The sequence below is a fragment of the Geotrypetes seraphini genome, chromosome 1 (assembly GCF_902459505.1).
Source record: "Geotrypetes seraphini chromosome 1, aGeoSer1.1, whole genome shotgun sequence".
NCBI lineage: Eukaryota > Metazoa > Chordata > Amphibia > Gymnophiona > Dermophiidae > Geotrypetes > Geotrypetes seraphini.
In genome coordinates, this window is record NC_047084.1 from 268,897,108 (window position 1) to 268,916,651 (window position 19,544).

Consider the following 19,544-nt stretch of genomic DNA (forward strand, 5'->3'; position numbering starts at 1 on the left):
GAGGCCTCCACGTGCCCAGGCTGGATTTGAGAGAGAAGCTTGGGCCCCATGGTGGTAAAGCTCAATGAATTGCTTCTCAAGCAAGATCTGGAACAAAGCCGGCAAGGATGGATCCGCATCAGCAATGGGACCATCTGCACGGGCTTCGCATTTCCTAGAGGCAGTGTGAGAGTGCTTGGGCTTAGAAGCCTTGGGCACTTTAAGCACCACCGGGGGAATGGGCTGCTGTGCTACCTGACCAGAGGAAGGCACCGCAGCTGGCGTCGAAGATGGAGTCGGGTCAAACGAAGCAGGTTTGATGAGGCTCGGAGCAGAAGACGCGGAGGCCGGTGGAGCCTCAGGTGAAGTAGATGGTGAAGCACCCTTCGATGAGGAAGGCTCCATTGATGACTCCCCAGTGAACAACGTATTCCACAAGAAACAACGACGCTTGAAAGCACGGGCTGTAAGTGTTAACAAGGCCGTCACAATTTCAGGTGTTGAGGCTCGAGACACCGAAGTCAGCGTCGATGAAGGTCCGTGAACGAAATCGTGCGCTGGCACTTAACACACTTTTTAAAACCGGTAATAGGCTGGGACATAGGTCGGAAAAGCTCCGCCGCAAGATCAAAGCTTCGGGGCTGCAGCCACGTGGCCTGCCCGGTCGAATGGATGGAAGAAATATTTTTTTTTTGAAAACAAGAAAGAACGACGAAAATCAGCGATCAAGACAAAAAGAACCCAAAACCGCGGACTTTAGAAGGCACAAGTGAAAAAAACTTCACGCAGAGAGTTGAAGACGGACTTCTCGGCTCCGCGGGAAAGTAAGAATTGAGGAGACGTGCCCTGCACTGGGCAGGAAGGCACTCGCGCATGCGCGGTGCGGGCGACTCAAAACTTTGAGCTTCTTCAAGCAAGACTGCTTGTGAGGCGTCCGCATCGGGGCTCCATTGGATCACGTCACCCATTAGTGAGAATACCTGCCTGCTTGTCCTGGGATAATATAGCATTACATTTAACTTACAAATCACATCAACAAACATTACTATAAAACAAATTGCACACTTACATACAGAATATAAAATTATATACAACATGCAAGTCGCCTCAATGACCAACATCATTATAACCAATAAAACAGACCAGAACATGGAATACATCAGTGACAAGCACCCTGTACTCAACAGGCTCCACACCACCTCCCTAGACTAATCTCAGACCCTATATTTCATCTGACAGAACAAGTGACTTTTAAGTACTTTCTGAAAATTTTGTATACTGTGGTTGATGAATAAATTCTGGAAGGTTGTTCCATTCCCTGGGACCAATACAATGGAAAACACTATTTCTGGATGACGACAGCCTCAAGTCCCACACAGATGGAATGATCAGCAGACCGAAGCAATCGAAACAACTGACGTGGCAAGATACTCTAGACCAGGTGTTAGGGAGCCAATGTCTGTAGGCACATGAAGACATTTACCAGTAGCTTATAATGCATCTTGTCACTTACCTTCAGCCAATACAATCTTATAAAGTATTCCATCACATGCTCACTTCTTCCCAATTTGAATAGAGATCTTACCACTGAATTCTGGGCCTCCTGTAGCGCACACAAAACTGACTTTAGTACTCCCAAGAACACCAGATTACAATAATCAAAAACGGATAATACCTAGGCTCTGTAACACCTCCACAATTGCCATTACTGCCTTCTCTACTTCTGTTCAGGACTGGGCTCTGATAAGCCAATCATCAAATACGGGTGCACTTGCCAACCCTCTTTGCAGAGATGAGCGGCCACCACCACAATATCCTTGGTAAAAGTTTGGGGCACAGTTGTTAGCCCAAAGGGAAGCGCTGAGAATAGATAGTGGTTCAGAACAGAGGCACTCGGGTCCACATTGACATGTTTGAGATCAAGTATTGGCCTCCACTCTTCTGAGTCTTTCTTGGCACCACAAAGTATAAGGAGTATCTGCTGGAGCCTGAGTCTTCTGGAGGAACTGGTTCTATGGCTTGAATATCCAGCAACCTTCATAATTTTGCCCGGACCTTTTCTGCCTTCTCTGGCCAGCCTGCTGGCAAATTCATGAACATGTCAGAGAGAGGGTATGCAAACTAATCTTGTAATCCTCTGATATCCTAGGACCCAGTGGACATTATTCATTCCCAGGCCTCTAGGTAGTCAGAGAGCATACCTCCAATCTTCAAAGGAGTGGCTTGAAAGCTGGTGTCATTGTGACTTTTTGGCTGGCACTATGGAGTGGAAACTTGAACCTTGGTTCCTCTGGTTCCAGGAGAATTTCTGTCTGGAACCTTAGCAAGCTCTCTGGGTAGAAGCTCCTATTGAGTACAGGTGAGAGCAGCAGGACCCATGAAAGGTACCAAAGCTCAGGCCTCTGGGTGCTCAGGGTCTGAGGTCTGGTAAAGATCTTTGTCTGTGATCATGTACACTGCTCATGAGATCATCTAGGTCCTTGTCAAACAGCATCTGTCCCCCAAATGGGAGCCTGCTCAGTGCTGCTTTAGAGATCAAATCATCCACTCACTGCCTGATCTAAAGCATATGACAAGCAGAGATCAAAAATGCTGACTTTCCACATGACTCTGATAATATCAGAATGCATTCGTTATGTAGTTTATTCCAGATAAAATAATTGGAAATTGGAATACTGGGCATCAAAGTGGCAGATGAAATTTAATATGGACAAATGCAAAGTGATGCACATTGGGAAGAATAACCTGAATCACAGTTACTGGATGCTAGAGTCCTCCTTGGGGATTAGCGCCCAAGAAAAGGATCTGGGTGTCATCATAGACAATATGATGAAACCTTCCGCCCAATGTGTGGCAGCCAAAAAAGCAAACAGGATACTAAGAATTATTAAAAAAGGGATGGTTAACAAGATTAAATGTTATAATGCCCCTGTATTGCTCCATGGTGCAACCTTATCTGGAGTATTCAATTCTGGTCTCCTTATCTCAAGAAAAATATAGTAGCACTAGAAAAGGTTCAAAGAAGAGCGAACAAGATGATAAAGGGGATGTAACTCTTCTCATCTGAGGAAAAGACTAAAGAGTTTAGGGCTCTTCAGCTTGGAAAAGAGACAGCTGAAGGGAGAGATTATTGAAGTCTACAAAATTCTAAGTGGAGTAGAACGGGTACAAGTGGATCAATTTTTCACTCTGTCAAAGTGAAATGAGCAGGTAGATCTGGTAGTGTCTAGGTAGGTCCCTCCTATGGTTACCAATAAAGCATAATTCATTAGTTTTAAGAGTTTTGTTTGTCCTTCCTGAGGTTTTTTTGGGTCCCAAGGGACTCCCTGCCCAAGCAGGGGACCCAGCAGAAACCTGCCCCTGTTTTTCCAATACAGGGTGAAGGTCACCCGAGGTTGCAGAAAAAATGGAGTGGCCAGACTGAGAAAATGGCGAAGTTCCCGCCAAAAATTCTCCCTCCAGGGCCTGTAGCGTCTGGGAAACCTGAACAGTATCAGACACTAAAGCAGGCAAGCCAGCACCAGCTGTTTAAAAATATATATATATATATCAGCTGAGAGGGAATCCTTTGTACCCTGACTGTCGGAGGTCAAGGGAATCCTTCCGTGGGTGGTAGAAGACCGGTCTTCCCCATTGCTCCTAGCCGACTCACAAGGGACTATCGGTGGGGAGCTCTGGGCACCTGCAACCGCTGCCGACAGAGCTCCTCCACCGCACCGGCATTAACACCACTTGCACAGGCTGACCGCAAGTGCCTCGCATCTGGAGCACAATGAGCACTTTTTCCCTTGTGAAGTGCTCATTGCTCCATACGCAACGTAGCTAAAAAAAGTGCTGGTTAGATGAAAAATACAGTGAAATTAAAGGGAAACAACCCTTTAGACCAGCACTTCCTCAGGATTTTTTTTTTTTTTTTACAGAACAGACTCCACAGGTTCTCTAAGCCAGTGATTCCCAACCCTGTCCTGGAGGAACACCAGGCCAATCGGGTTTTCAGGCTAGCCCTAATGAATATGCATGAGAGAGATTTGCATATGATGGAAGTGATAGGCATGCAAATTTGCTTCATGCATATTCATTAGGGCTAGCCTGAAAACCCAATTGGCCTGGTGTTCCTCCAGGACAGGGTTGGGAACCACTGCTCTAAGCAATATGCCTTGCTTGATTTAGGGGGCAAGGCTTACTGCTGAGGCTCCTCTAAAAAAATATGGGGTGGTGGAAGAAGTGGGGGGAGGGACCCCGCTCGAGACCCACTGGGTTTGACACCCCCGAGGTTGGACTGACCCCCAAACAGGGCCCACCCAAATTCAATCCGGCCAAAAACAGGGACTAGAAACCCCTAAACAAACTCCAACAGCCCTACCAAGGGAGATGGGTACAGCTCACTCCCACCTGCTGGAAACTGAAAGACTGATAGGAATAGGGGAAGATACCTCTTATGTACTATTCCACAGTTTTGTTTCAGTCTCCACTCATGAGATATATACCCACTGGTAAGATTAACCTCTACCGGTCTGGAGAGTGCTAAAGAAGGTAAAGCTGTTAAGTTTATTAGGTGATTTGTTTTGAAATACCGCCTATTTTAATTTCTGAGTGGTTTATTTCTGATAGATTTATTGCTACAATGCACTTACTGATATCACAGGGGAAGTGTAATGTCTCTGAGTTACCAATAATTATTGTATATTTTTCTTTTGAGCATGATCAAATCTACAAGTCTTAAAGGTATGATATTCTTCCTTCTTCTTTTCCCTGTGTGGTCACACTGTATGTGCTAACTATTGCGGGCTGTTCATGGGGTATTTTTGGTTCCTAGTGTGTGTTTTTATTTTTTTTTGGGGGGGGGGGTGGTTTAAGGGGAAGGGTCTATTGCCATAATTTTAATTGAAAAATATTTAATACTAAAATAAATTTGTGCTAAAACTTATGGCAAGGATGTTTAGTTTGTGTACACTGGCTCACCAGGATCACCCAAGTTTCTGATCTCGGTTTATAATTGAGTCAACCATTTTTCCTCCCTTTTGGGGGGAAAAATGGGGGTCTTGACTTATATTTGAGTATATACGGTACTACTTTATCTTAAAGCATAAAAAAAGAAAATAGAAAATTTTTTTCTACCTTTGTTGTCTGGTTTCTGCTTTCCTCATCTTCTCCTCATTCAGTTCCTTCCATCCACTGTCTGCCTTCTCTCTGCCTCTTTCATATGCTCTGTTACTGTGCCTCTCCCTTTCATCTCTCCCTCCACTACTCCACCCCCCCATTGGTCTGGCACCATCTTCTTCCCTCCGCTCCCCCCATAGTCTGGCATCTGTCTTCTTCCCATCCATTTTTCCTTCCCTCCCCAGGTGGTTTTTAGCATCTCTCTCCGCCTTTCCTCCCCTCAGATCTGGTTTATCTGTCTCCCCAATCCAGCATGCATCTTTTTTTTCTTTATCCCCTCCTTCCACTAATGGAGGAGTTGTATTCAAGTGCAAGAGGAAGGTATGAAGATATGTCTCACAAGGGTGTGAATGAGGTTTTGGAAAGAAAACTGGTAACACGATAGACTGGTTGAAATGAACTGCCTCATCTCCGCAGTTAAGGGAGGGAACTTGCATGGTCACAAATCGCGCGGTCCAGCAGCCCCCTCCCTCCTTAACAATCGCTGCCATCCGGGTGTCTCCCTCCCCCTCATGACGATTTTTAAATTTTCTCTCAATAAGCAGCCAGAGCCTTGAAGTTGTGTGTGGCAGCCGGAAGCTTCTCCTCTGATGCAATTTCCTATTTCCAGTTGAGTCAGAGGAGAACTTTCCGGCAGCCACAAGCGACTTCAAGGCTCTGGCTGCTTATTGAGAGAAAATTTTTAAAAAAATCGCCATGAAGGTGAGGGAGATACCCGGATGGCAGCAATCTTTAAGGACGGAGGAGGCTGCTGGACCGCACGATTGGTGACCGTGCGCATTCTCTCCCTTAACTGTGGAGATGAGGTGATAAATGACCTTGTCCCCATACCTGCAGCAACCACTTTTTTTCTCCCACCGTTTCGGCGAGTAATGGCCACCGTGTCATTCTCTACTGTTTACTATTGCAGGCTGAATATCAAGCGGTTTATCTTCTGTAAATTAAGATTAAATAATATAAATAATATAATTTCTGAAATAAAAAACTAGGGGCTCCTTTTATCAAGCCACGCTAGCAGTTTAACGTGCGTAATAGTGCGCGTTAAACCGCCGGCCACGCTAGCCGCTACTGCCTCCTCTTGAGCAGGTGGTAGTTTTTGGCCAGCGTGGGGGTTAGCGTGTGATTAAACGTCACGCACGTTAACCCTGCTAGCGAGGCTTGATAAAAGGAGCCCCAAATCTACATAATCTTCTATTTTCCCTTTGTTTATAGAAGTTTTTTTTCCTATGCTTGTAAGTTTACAAATATTTAGTACATGTTGGCTGAGCAAAGGACAGTCGACTAGGAAACAATTACTGGCTTATAATGGTCATTGCTCCAATGCTACAAAACTTTAGAGGCAAAACGTTATTTATTGTAGAAATTGGATTAGTTAAAAACAAAACAAAACACAAAAACCAACCCAAACATACAGCAAGCTAAATTTTTAATTTGTCACATACATAATTAACAAAACATAACAAAATTGGACAAACAAGATTGGTAAGACAAGGGCAGTGCAACAAAAAAATATTCACAATCATCCTGGTCTAACAGCTTCTCTCCATCTTCGAAATCAAGTCATCACAGATTTTTGTCAGTTCATCGTTTTCTTTAGCCTGTTTGAAAAGAAAGTTAAGTAAAAATTCTAATAGATTAGAAAACTTTTATTGCTAAGATGAAAAAAGTTACTCACCTGCAGCAGGTATATATTCTCACTTATTGAAGAACTTATGTGCATGACAGAAGAGTGGGACTTGGGTGTGATTGTATGTGATAATCTTAAGGTGGCCAAACAGGTTGAAAAGGTGATGGCGAAAGCTAGAAGAATGCTAGGGTGCATAGGGAGAGGTATGGCCAGTAGGAAAAGCACAGTTTGGATCGAAACAGCTGGGGAGCAGTCCGATGAAGTGCAGTGCGCTGCAAGTAAAAGGCCAGCGCACGTTTACAGTCAAGAGAATGCAGAGCCACTTCTCCAGAGTGAGAATGGGGCTTCGGGAAAACACTGGAAAAACCACGGACAGGTTGATATGAAAGTCCGAAACAACCTTAGGCAAGAATTTAGGATGGGTACGAAGAACCACCTTATCGTGATGAAAAACAGTGAAAGGAGGGTCCGCCACCAAGTCCTGCAGCTCACCAACTACGAGCAGAAGTGAGCGCAATAAGAAACACAACCTTCCACGTGAGATACTACAAGTGAGCCAAAGCCAGTGGCTCAAAAGGCGGTTTCATCAAGCAAGCAAGGACCACGTTGAGATCCCAAACCACCAGAGGAGGTTTAAGGGAAGGATGAATGTGGAAAAGACCCTTCATGAACCGGGAGACCACAGGATGAACAGAGAGAGAGGTTTCCCGATCAGCCGATAAAAAGCAGCAATGGCGCAGAGGTGGACTCGAATTGACGTGGATTTGAGACCAGAGCCAGATAAATGCAACAGATAATCCAGCACAAAAGACAAGGAGGCAAATTGCGGCTCCTGTTGCTGCATATCACACCAAGAAGAAAAACGGGTCCACTTCTGATGATAACATTGGCGAGTGGATTCCTGAGACGCCTCCAGAACATCCAGGACCGACTGAGAGAACTGAAAAGAGGCCATCAAGTCTCGAGGAACCAGGCTGTCAAGTGCAGAGACTGCAGGTTGGGATGGAGCAGAGATCCCCGATTCTGCGTAAGCAGAGAAGGAAAAACAGGCAGAGTTCCCTGGCACTGAGTTGCAGCAGAAGGGAGAACCACGGCTGTCTGGGTCACCGAGGAGCTATCAGAATCATGGTGGCATGAGTGGACTTGAGCATAACAAGAGTCTTCAGAATCAGAGGGAAAGGAGGAAATGCATACAGAAACAGGTTCGTCCAATCCAGAAGGAAAGCATCCAGCTCAAACCTGAGAGGGGAGTAAACCCTGGAGCAGAAACAAGGCAACTTGTGATTGAGGGGGGAACGCAAACAGATCGACATCCGGAGTCCCCCACCAGGCAAACACCTGACGCAGAGTCGAGGAGTGAAGTGACCATTCGTGAGGCTGCAGAAGGCGGCTCAACTTGTCAGCCAGGCAGTTCTGCTGGCTCTGGATGTAGACCGCATGGAGAAAGATGTTGCAGCGGATCGCCCAATCCCAGAGCCGCATCGCCTCCTGGCACAGGGAGAGAGACCCCGTGCCCCCTTGTTTGTTGATATAATACCTGGTTGTCCATGCAAATGAGCACCACACGGTCGCGAAGCAGATAATGAAAAGCTTTCAGAGCGTTGAACACCGCCCTGAACTCCAGCAAATTGATGCGACAGATGGTCCACACTGGACCAAAGTCCCTGGGTATGAAGACCGTCCAGATGAGCCCAAGCATAGGCCAACGAGTCAGTCATGAGAACCTTCTCTGGGGGAGGAGTGTGAAACAGAAAACCTCTGGAAAGATTGGTAGAGAGCGCCCACCAACGGAGAGATTGTTTCAACAAAGGAGTCACGACAATGTGTTGAGACACCGGATCCCGGTCCTGGTTCCACCGGGAGTCCATTGAGGTATGTGGAGGTGAAGTTTGGCAAAAGGAATCACATGAACCGTGGAAGCCATATGGCCCAACAGGACCATCATGAGACGGGCCGGGACCAAGGACAGGAGAGACACCTTTGGAAAAAGATGGATAAAGGGTCTCCCAGCGAGGCTGAGGCAAGAAAGAGCGAAGACGAAGAGTGTCCAGCTCTGCCCCGATAAACTCGAGGGACTGGGACGGACACAGCTGGGACTTGGGAAAGTTCACCTCGAAGCCGAGACTTTGAAGGAGGGAAATAGTCTGATTCGTTGCCACCAAAACCACCTGGCGAGACGACGCTTTGATCAACCAGTCGTCGAGGTATGGAAACACCTGAAGCCCCTGCAGACGCAGGGCCGCGGCAACCACTACCAGGCATTTTGTGAAAACCCTCGGGAAGGCTGCAAGGCCGAAGGGGAGAACACGATACTGGAGGTGGAGATTCCCCACCTGGAACTTCAGATACCGGCAAGAAGCCGGATGAATCGGGATGTGCGTATAGGCCTCCTTGAGGTCCAACGAGCACAGCCAGTCCCCTTCGTCCATCAGGGGATACAACCTAGGAAGGGTTATCTCTTTTTATTATATTATGTACATCGCTTAGAAATTGTTATAGGCGATCCATCAAAAGATTGAATAAACTTGAAACTTGGTAAGCATTCTGAACTTTTTTTTGACTAGAAACTTGTTCAGAGCCCGGAGGTCCAGTATTGGACGCAAGTCTCCCATCTTCTTGGGGACCAGAAAATACCGGGAATAAAACCCCGTATTCAACTGCTCCGGAGGAACCTCCTCGACCGCCCGGAAGCGGAGGAGGGCCTGAGCCTCCCACAGAAGAAGGGGAAGTTGCACCCTGGAAAAAGGAAACTCTCTTGGCGGAAGGTCTGGGGGTACGCAACTGAAGTGCAGGGAGTACCCCTCCCGGATGATGGAAAGCACCCACAGGTCTGTGGTAAGCTTCTCCTACTGAGGATAGAAATGATGGAGATGGCCCCTGATGGGGAGGGCTCCAGGAGGGAGCCGGCAGGCTCAGACTGGAATTGTCAAAAAGACGGCCCAGGCTTTGCCGGAGCGAGCGGTTGGACCTTAGAAGGACGCTGATGCTGCTGTTGCCGCCTCGGGGGCGGGCGAGAGAACACAGGCGTAGATTTCTGCGGGTATCGCCGAGGAGGAATCTTGTACAGTCGAGCCGGAGGAATCCTCAGCTTGAGCCTCACTAGGGAAGCGAAGGACCGCTCATGCTCCGAAAGGTGTTTAGTTGCAGCCTCGATGGAGTCAAACAGCTCAGTCCCCACACAAGGGAGATTCGCCAGATGATCCTGGAGGTTAGGGTCCATGTCCATTATCCGGAGCCAGGCCAGGTGACACATGGCGATCGCAAAGGCTGTGACCCTCGAGGATAACTCAAAGGCGTCGTAAGCTGCCTGAAACAGATAGAGGCGGAGTTGGGAAAAGGTCTCCTGGAGCAGACGGAACTCCTGGAGCAGACGGAACTCCTGGAGAGACGGAGGGCATCCACACAGTATCTAAGACATGACGTGAAGGTAAAATTATAATTGAGAACTCGGTTTGCCATCATCGAGTTCTGATAGAGACGGCATCTGAACTTGTCCATCGTATGTCCTTCCCTGCCCAGAGGGACAGCAGCGTAGACCTTGGATGGATTACTTCTTTAATGAAGATTCCACTACCAGGGACTAATAGGAAAGCTGCGCATTCTCAAATCCCTTGATTGGGACCGTCCAGTAACGGGACTCCATTTTGGAGGGAATGGCAGAGACGGCATAAGGAGTCTCCAGATTTCAGAGGAATGTCTGCCGGAGCACCTGATGCAAAGGCAAACGGAGCGCCTCACGGGGTGGATGAAGGAGCCCCATCTCCGCCAAATAATCCTGAGTGTACCTGGATTCGGACTGGAGATCTAGCTTCAGAGCCTCGCCCATGTCCGAGACAAACTGGGTAAAGGAGGAGGTTTGAGATGAAGACTCATCCTCCAGAGGTGAAGTAGAGCAAGATCTCGGAGCAGCAGAGAAGAGGAGGATACCTTCCTTGAATAATAGGTAGGAGCCTCCGGGTCTCGAGAACGGGACACCGAGGACGCTCTACTGAACTGCCTTGGGGGCGTCGAGGAACGACCTCGCTGAAGACGGCTCGGGGAGGACCCCGGCGTCTGAGGCACCACCATCCAAAGCATTAGAGAAGCCGGCAGGAAAGATAATTCCACCACAGGTGTTGAAGAAGGGAAGTGGGACCCAGAAACCCCTCGCCCCGAAGAAAGAGGCGAGGAAGGAATCCGGCGAGGCCTAGCACCCAATGCCAAAGCCACCATGGACCTCACGGGTTTAACGGTCGGGGAACAGCCACGACGAGGCAGGGAAGTCCTCCGTCGCTTTGAAGGGACAAACTGTGAGGAGGAGGAAGCCATAATCTGGGGTCCCGTCCGGGACACCCGGAGAGTCGCATGCCTCGACTTGCAAGACAGGCCTCGAGGAACCTTGGAGGGAGGCCCAGGCTGGTCAGACTGGGGCTGGGTCGAGGCCAGGGTCAACTGACCCAGAACCGAGGAAATCTGCGAAGTAAGGATAGCCTTAAGCATGTTCTCGAACATAGGCACAGAGACCAGCGAATGCTGGGGTTGAGGTGCAGCAGTGCGCTCCTTCGGAGGCAACCTTGAGGAAGAGTATTCCCTATGCGAGGACGCACGCTTAGGATGATGTCTCGAAGAGGCCCAAGACACGGCACTCGCAGACTCCGAGGGAGGCTTCTTTGCCGGCACACCTGCGGAAGGAAGAGGAGACTTACCCGAGGCTGGGGTGGCAGGAGGAACCGAGGTTGGGGCCTTCGAAGCTGAGGGCGACTTTACCGAGGTCGAGGCCTTCGAAGCTGAGGCCCCCACTCCATGGGGCAATAAAGATGGAGGATTTTGCCCACTCACTGACAAGGAGCCCGCGATTGGACAGTAGCACAAAATGGGCAAGACTCAGCGCAGTGATCAGCCCCAAGTCACTCCACATACCAGCGATGGAGTCGGTGATGGAGATCACCCGGGCACACTTAGTGCTGTTCTTAAACCCAGACAGAGGCCAGGATATAGGAAAAATTACAGCCGTTGCCCCGGGAGGCCAGGCGGTCTAACAAAAAACAGTATCCCGGTCGAAAAAAGTATGAAGAATTGAAAAGGTTTTGTTTTTTTTGAAGACAAAGACGCTCCGTACAGCGACTCACCCGAAAATAATAAAGCAAGCTGTGGTGTAAGGAGGCACTATGAATTTGTGCAGAGCAAGGGAGCAGGGCTTCTGGCTCCACGGAAAATTTAGAACTGAGGCCACGCTGAGGAGACGCATGCTCCGAGTCGGGCGGGAGAGGCACTCGCGGTACACTCATAAGCTTGAAGATCTTCAAGCAAGTCTGCTTGTGAAAATGTCCACTAGGGGGCTCTGTAGATGACGTCACCCACATGTAGAGAATATGCTGCCTGCTTGTCCTGGGATAAAAGGAGGTATTGATGCTACTGTATACGACTCTGGTGAGACCTTATTTAGAATACTGTGTACAATTCTGGAGGCCACACCTTCAAAAAGATATAAAAAGGATGGAATCGGTCCCGAGGAAGGCTACTAAAATGGTGTGTGGTCTTCATCATAAGGCATTTGGGGACAGACTTAAAGATCTCAATCTGTATACTTTGGAGGAAAAGCAGGAGAGGGGAGATATAAGAGACGTTTAAATACCTACATGATGTAAATGTGCACAAGTCGTGTCTCTTACATTTGAAAGGAAGCTCTGGAATGAGAGGGCAAATGATGAAGTTAAGAGGTGATAGGCTCAGGAGAAATCGAAGGAAATACTTTTTTACAGAAAGGGTGGTAAGATGCATGGAACAGTCTCCCAGTAGAGACAGAGAATGTCTGAGTTCAAGAAAGCCTGGGTTAGGCACATGGGATCTCTTGGAGAGAGGATGAGATAGTGGTTGCTGTGGATGGGCAGACTGGATGGGCCATTTGGCCTTTATCTGCCATCATGTTTCTATGTATATGTGTATCTATCTCTGGGTGTCATGTTGTATTTGGTCTTTTATCCCTCCAAATTCTCTGAAGTGGAGTTCAAGGCAGGTTACAGACCTTTTTATTTCCACATAACATAAGGTTACATACAATGTCAAAAAAATTTGGTTATACTCTTAAGATTTCTGAAATTTTAAATAACAGTTACATAGTGGTACCTATTATGTGCATTTCAGTCATACTCTTACATAAATAAGAATTCTGGAACAGTAGACTACACAATAGTGTTTCCTGTTTATGAGAGTAAGCTTATATTTGAAATTCTGGTTGAAGCTATGTTTTCAGACTTTTTCGGAATAAGTCAAAATTGGAGATTGTGTGCATCTCTATGGGGAGTAAATTCCATATGGGTGACATTATCCACAAAACCCAGGACAGTCAAAAGTATACTGTCACTTTATATTTCTTAGGACAGCCCATAACACGCATGAGCTGGTTCCTTTCTACCTACTATAGGCTCACAGGACCTACAGTTCACCAAGAAGCTATGGGAAGTGGACGGGTTGTGAGAATATATACCCAATGTCCTTGGAGTAACACTGCTTTCTCCAGAGGACAAGCAAGTATAATTCTCACACGTGGGACTCCCAAGGTGAGAGGATCATGCCTCTAAGAAAAGGATTAAAGGTACAAAACATGAGCCTGACAAAGCTCAAAAGAGTTGGAAGTAAAGTTGGCATTCAAGGAAGAGAATAAAGTTTGCAGAACTATTTTTCCAAACCCACTATCCTGTCTGAAATGATTCTCCAAACAGTAATGGGAAATGAAGGTATGGATTGAGGATCAAGCAGCTGCTTTACAAATGTCCTCAATAGGAGTAGTACAGAAGAAAAGACAAGGGAGACGTCCTTCAACTGAAAACAAGCCTTTATTCTTTCATAAGCATGGTCCCAGCAAGGATCTAGTTTCAGCGTGTCTAAACGCCTTCCTCAGGGGACACTCGGCAAACCAGTCTGGCAGCAAAAAATAACGCTTAAAGTGTTGCTGTCCCCTTCTGAGCCACAGATGTAAACCACTAATAGAGGAGTTGTAATCAAGTGCAAGAGTAAGGTATGAAGACTAGTTGAAATGAACCTCTGAGACCACTTTTGGTAGGAATTTTGGATTAGTGCGGAGAACCACCTTATCATGGTGAAAAACTGTAAAGGTGGGTCCGACACCAAGGCTTGAAGCTCACTCACTCAACGTGCAGAAATGATAAGACCACTTTCCAAGTGAAGAATTTAATATGAGCCGATGACACTGGTTCAAATGGAGGATTTATTAGTCTGAAGAGAACATTAAGATCCCAAACCACCAAAGGCGGTTTGAGAGGCGGTTTAATGTTGAAAAGACCTTTCACAAATCTAGAAACAAGAGGATGCAAAGCCAGTGATTTGTTGTTGATCTGAATATGGAACGCACTGATGAACTAAGATGAACTCCGACTGATGTGGTTTTAAGACCCCGAGTAGAATAAATGCATTCATGTTCTAGAATGTTGCCTGAGTAAGACCTGGGCTTCAGTGTGTCTCTTATATTTTTAAGTTTTTAGATCTATTTATTTTTATTTAGTTGGTTTCTACTTTATTTTGTTCCTTTCATCTGCCTTATTCATATAGTTTTACAGGGTTCTGTACCTTTTTCTTTTAATTTTCACAGCATAACTGTCTACTAACCTAAAGGTCTGGAATGGTTCATTTTTACAGAGGTCCTTCCTATCTGCGTGTGGTGACTGGAGATTGTTGCGGGGAGATCGTTGCTGGAGGTGAGACCAGTGGAGATATGGTAGATCGCTGCTGGTTGTTGCCTAGGATGGAATGGCGTCTGCTCTTTCATTGGGGAGCTGGTGGTGTCTCCGGATCCATGGAGTGGGACCATGCCGTGGACTCCTCCTCCCGGTTGTCCGATGGAGGCAGAGTGCTGTATTCTTTGGGAGCTGCCCATGAGCATCCGCCGCCCAATAAGAGCAGTGCGGCCCAGTGCTTGATTGTTCTATCTCTGTGCATCTTCTGCCTGGAAGCGTTGAGTCGGGGCTGCAGCAGCTGGAAAGCCCGAGCTGATGTCTGTCCCGTCTGGACTTTTGCCTTTGGGATTATTTAAAATATGCTGAGGCAACAGAGCTGCTTCAGGAAATTGGACTTCTGCCGGACTTATTTGATTTTGTTTTTCAGTTTTTTCTTCCAGTTTATGAATTATTTTAAATTTTATTCCATTGTTTTTACCTCTATTCTTTTTATTTTATTAATTGAATTCTATTGTTTAATGGTTCCTCCCTTCAATTCCTTTTTACATATTACTTTAATTCATTTAGATATCATTTACATAGATGGTGTTCCTATCTGTAAAGTTAGGAATTTTTATGAAATATTCTACATGCTTCTCTCCTCTCCACTCCTTCCTGCCCTCCATAGTCATCCCTACCCCTTTTCTAACCCCTTCCTCTGTAATGTCACCTAGAGCTTGTATAGGTATGTGTGATGCACAAATAGAAGAAATAAAATAAATGAATAAATGTAGAAGATATTCTAACACTGAAGAAACAGAGGATGAAGCATCATGATGAAGAGTATACCACTCTGAAAACCGTGTCCATTTCTGCTGGTAACATTGCTGAGTGGAAGGTTTCCTGGATGCATCTAAAATGGCTCTGACAGGATCAGAAAGATCATTGACTGTTAAAGTCATGCCGAAAGGTACCAAGCTGTCAGGTATAATGAAAGCAGATATGGATGTAAAAGCAACCCTTGACTGAGTGAGAAGGGATGGGAAGATCTGCAGAGTTATTGGATCTTTGACCGTGAGTTGAAGTGGAAGGAAAACCATGGTTGCAAGGGCCACCGAGGAGCTATTAGAATCATGGTGGCTGACACTTGCTTGAGTTTGACCAGTGTGTCTTGAGAATGACTGGAAATTGAGGGAATGCATAGAGAAAATTGTCCATCCAATCCAGGAGAAAAGCATCTGCCTCCAGCCGATGAGGAGAGTACTGTATGGAACAGAATTGAGGCAGTTTGTGATTGATGAAGGGATATAAACAGGTCTATCTGAGGAGTTCCCCCAAAAGGGAGAAAATAAAACCTGATATAAAACCTTGGAGTGAAGCATCCACTCGTGCAGCCAAAAATACCTGTTGAGTTTGTCGGCAAGAGTGTTTTGCTCTCCTTGAATATAGACAGCATTCAAAAAGATGTTCTGAGGAATTGCCCAGTTCCAAATCTTCTCAACCTCTTTTCAGATTTAGAGAACCCGCGCCTCTTTGTTTATGTAATACATCACAACTTGATTGTCTGTGTGAACAAGGAGCATGTGATTGGATATACTGTGTTGAAACATTTTCAGAACATTGCAGACTGCTGTGAGTTCCAAGAGATGGATATGGAGCTTCAGTTCATGAACAGCCCAGTGGCCCTGTGTTCGGAGACTGCCCAGATGAGCACCCTACAAAATACATGGAGGAGTCCATAGTCAGAACTTTCTGATGTGGCGGTATTTGAAATAAGAGCCCTCTGGAAAGATTGGAAGAATTTATCCACCACTGAAGAGACCGATGCATTGATAGTGTGACAGTAATCTTCTGGGAAAAAGGATCAAGAGCCTGAGACCATTGAGACGCCAGAGACCACTGAGCTGTTCTGAGAAAATCTTGCAAAGGGAGTAACATGTGACTCAAGAATCTCATCATGTGTCTGGCTGAGATGGTTGGAAGATGAGAAACTTGTTTGCAAAGTTATATGAGGTTGTCTTGTCTTTGCTGTGGTAGAAATGCCCCAAGTTGGATGGGGTCTAGCAGGGCTCTTATAAACTGAAGAGTTTAAAAGGGTTGAAGCTGTGATTTGGGGAGTTGACCTCAAACCCCAAAATGTTGAAGAAAAAGGATTGTTGTCTGAATTGCCAAGCGCATACCTTGGGGAAAAACAATTGTCGAGATAAGGAAAGACTTGAAATCCATGACTTCTTAGAGAGCTGCTGCTACAATGACAAGGCACTAGGTGAAAATCCTTGGAGAGGAGGCCAAGCCGAAGGGAAGGACCTTGTATTGAAAATGTTGGTGGGCAATTCGAAATCACAGAATTTCTGTGAGCTGGATGAATTGGTATGTGGGTATAAACCTCTGAGATCTAAAGAGCATAACCAATCATTGTAATCTAACAAGGGATATAGAGTTCCTAGAGATAACATTCAAAATTGTTAGTAAAAACTTGTTAAGATGTTGGAGGTCAAGGATGGGGCGCAGACCTCCCGTCTTCTTTGGGACAAGAAAATACCTGGAGTAGAATCCCTGATTCTTCTGAGAAGGAGGGACTACCTCTATGGCATTTAGATGACGCAAGGCCTCTATTTCCTGAAGAAGGGACTTCTGTTGATGGTTGAAAGTGGTCTCTCTCGGTCTATGATTTGGAGGTATGGAGAGAGTAACCGTCCTTGATTACTTTTAGAACCCAGGAATTTGTCATTAGAGACCAATGTTGGCAATAAATTTTTAGATGGCCTCCGATTGGTTGAGGAAGAGACTGTGAGAGAAGAACAGCGGCTATGCTCTCGAGAAGCGCATCAAAAAGACTGAGCAGACTTCCGAGGGACTGCTGATTGAGACTTTTGATAGCATTGTTCACTTTGCTTCTTCCGAGGAGGCTACTAGAAACAGGTTATTTAGCAATATAGCGCCTCTGATATGAATAAGGTGGCTTGGTCGACTGCCTTGAAGTGGAAGGTTTAGGGGGCGTGGCTTAGAGCGCACAAGATGGTAGCTTAATTGCGGAGCTCCTCAAGCCCCGGCAACAAATTGAAAGAAAAGAGTTTAACGGACCTTGCCCCTCTCATAAAAAGCACTGTAAAGTCGTTTGGAGATGGCAACAATGCGGCAGGGAAAAGCTGAGAAGCCGAGTACGTCGAGTGTGACTGTTAAACGATCAAAAATTACTCAGCTGACTCCAACAAAGGTGCCGATCTCAGAGTGATGAAGAGGATGTGCTAGGAAAGGTAGATATTATGGCGGAGTTGTTTAAAATACAGCTGATGATACAGGATAATAGCAATAAAATCATGGAGGTAAAAGAGGAAGTTGTCAGCCTAAAACAATAGATGCAGATAGTGGATCAGAGAATACTGGTGATTGAAGATAAAGTCGAGCAGGTGGAAGCTATAACAAAAAAATGTGAAACTGAGAGACAGGCTGTGGAGTTACTGAAAAATCAACTTATTGATATGGAGAATAGAGGAAAAATATAAGACTTCTGGGTTTAGCTGAGAATTTGGAAGGTGGAGATGCAGTACAATTTTTGGAGTCATTACTGCCTAAGCTGCTTCAGAACAGGCACACAGAATCCCTGTAAAACGCTCAGCTAACCAGTCTGGCCCAAGACCATTGATTTTTAAAGTTCTACGTTTTCAACATGCTTTAGAAATTTTAAAATTGGCCAAAGCTAATAAAAATTTTGAATTATAAAGGCTCCAAGTTGTTGATGGTTCCTGATTTTGCAAAATTAACAGCAAATATAAGGAAACAGTTCCTTCTGCTAAGACAACTGAAAGAGAAGGGTTTCACTTATGGTCTTTATTATCCATCCACCATGAGAGGCTCTAATGGGAATAAATCCATGTATTTTCAAGATCCAGAAAAACTAAAAGAATTCTTATTGAATGCAGAGCCTATGTCTATTTAATATATGGAGTTTTGTGGAAATAAGAATGATAAAAAGAATAGCAGTTATGTTAAAATTTGGACATATTTTACAAGGTTTTTTCTTTATTGTAAAATGCTGTGAGTAGTTTTTTTTTATTGTGTGAAGGAAGCATGTTAATTCCTGGGCTTATATGAGCCGATGTTGGAGTTCATAGAATTTAATTTTACAGAAGTCCAGTGGTAATTTATTTATATTAATGAATATATATTTTTCAAGTTTCAAGTCACTTCAAGTATGCCATTTGTCTCTGATTACCAAGACATGCTATTGTGTACAATACTACTGTAATCGCACATATTTGAACCCTGTGTGACATGTGTAGCATTTAGCAAAAGTATGGCAGTGTATTCCCCTAAGAGAAGAGAGATCAAAGTTGTCCCTTTTAAAAAGAATGAGCAAGAAAGCTTGGGGAAAGAGGAGCAACAGCAAAATTTGGGGATCCTGTACCCAAGTTAGAAGCAGAGACAGAGGGAATGCTATGGGATTGAACTGCCCAGTTCCACTAGATTTAATTATACACAAGCTTGGACTTTTTGTGCGGCCACATAAGAAAACATTGTATAATTTTAGTGGAGATTAACAAGTTAATAAATTACCAGGAAAATGTCCTGAAGATATGACTTAAGGACTACTATATTTTCTCCATTGGCCTTGGAATTTTAGCAAATGATGATGTTTTGATGGTGACAGAGAGGCGAAACATAGAAAATGACGGCAGAAAAGGGCCACGGCCTATCTAAGTCTGCCCACACTAATGGCCCACCCCCTAACTACCTCCATGAAGAGATCCCACATGCCAATCCCATCTTTTCTTAAAATCTGGCACTCTGCTGGCCTCAATTACCTGTTGTGAAAGATTATTTCAGCAGTCAACCCCTTTCGGTGAAGAAATATTTTCTGGTGTCGCCATGAAATTTCTCACCCCTGATTTTCAACGGATGCCCTCTTGTTGCCGTGGGTCAAGGAAAAAGAGATCCTCTTCCACCTCGATACGGCCCGTGACATATTTGAACGTCTCGATCATGTCTCCCCTCTCTCTGCGTTCCTCGAGTGAGTACAGCTGCAACTTACCCAGTCGTTCATCATACGGGAGATCCTTGAGTCCTGAGACCATCCTGGTGGCCATTCGCTGAACCGACTCAACTCTCTGCCAATCTTTTTGATA

The 19,544-nt window shown here is 45.6% G+C and overlaps 1 protein-coding gene across 3 annotated transcripts in view; it reads right to left on the reverse strand.

Moving 5' to 3' along the window:
- Positions 1-6,548: 6,548 nt before the first annotated feature.
- Positions 6,549-19,544, reverse strand: part of TACC3 (transforming acidic coiled-coil containing protein 3) — a 195,617-nt gene continuing 182,621 nt past the window's right edge. For all 3 annotated transcript variants that reach the window (XM_033951090.1, XM_033951080.1, XM_033951099.1), the window contains exon 17: positions 6,549-6,737. In XM_033951090.1, coding sequence (XP_033806981.1) covers positions 6,669-6,737 — 69 coding nt within the window. In that variant the 3' untranslated portion in view covers positions 6,549-6,668. The remainder of the gene's footprint in view (positions 6,738-19,544) is intronic.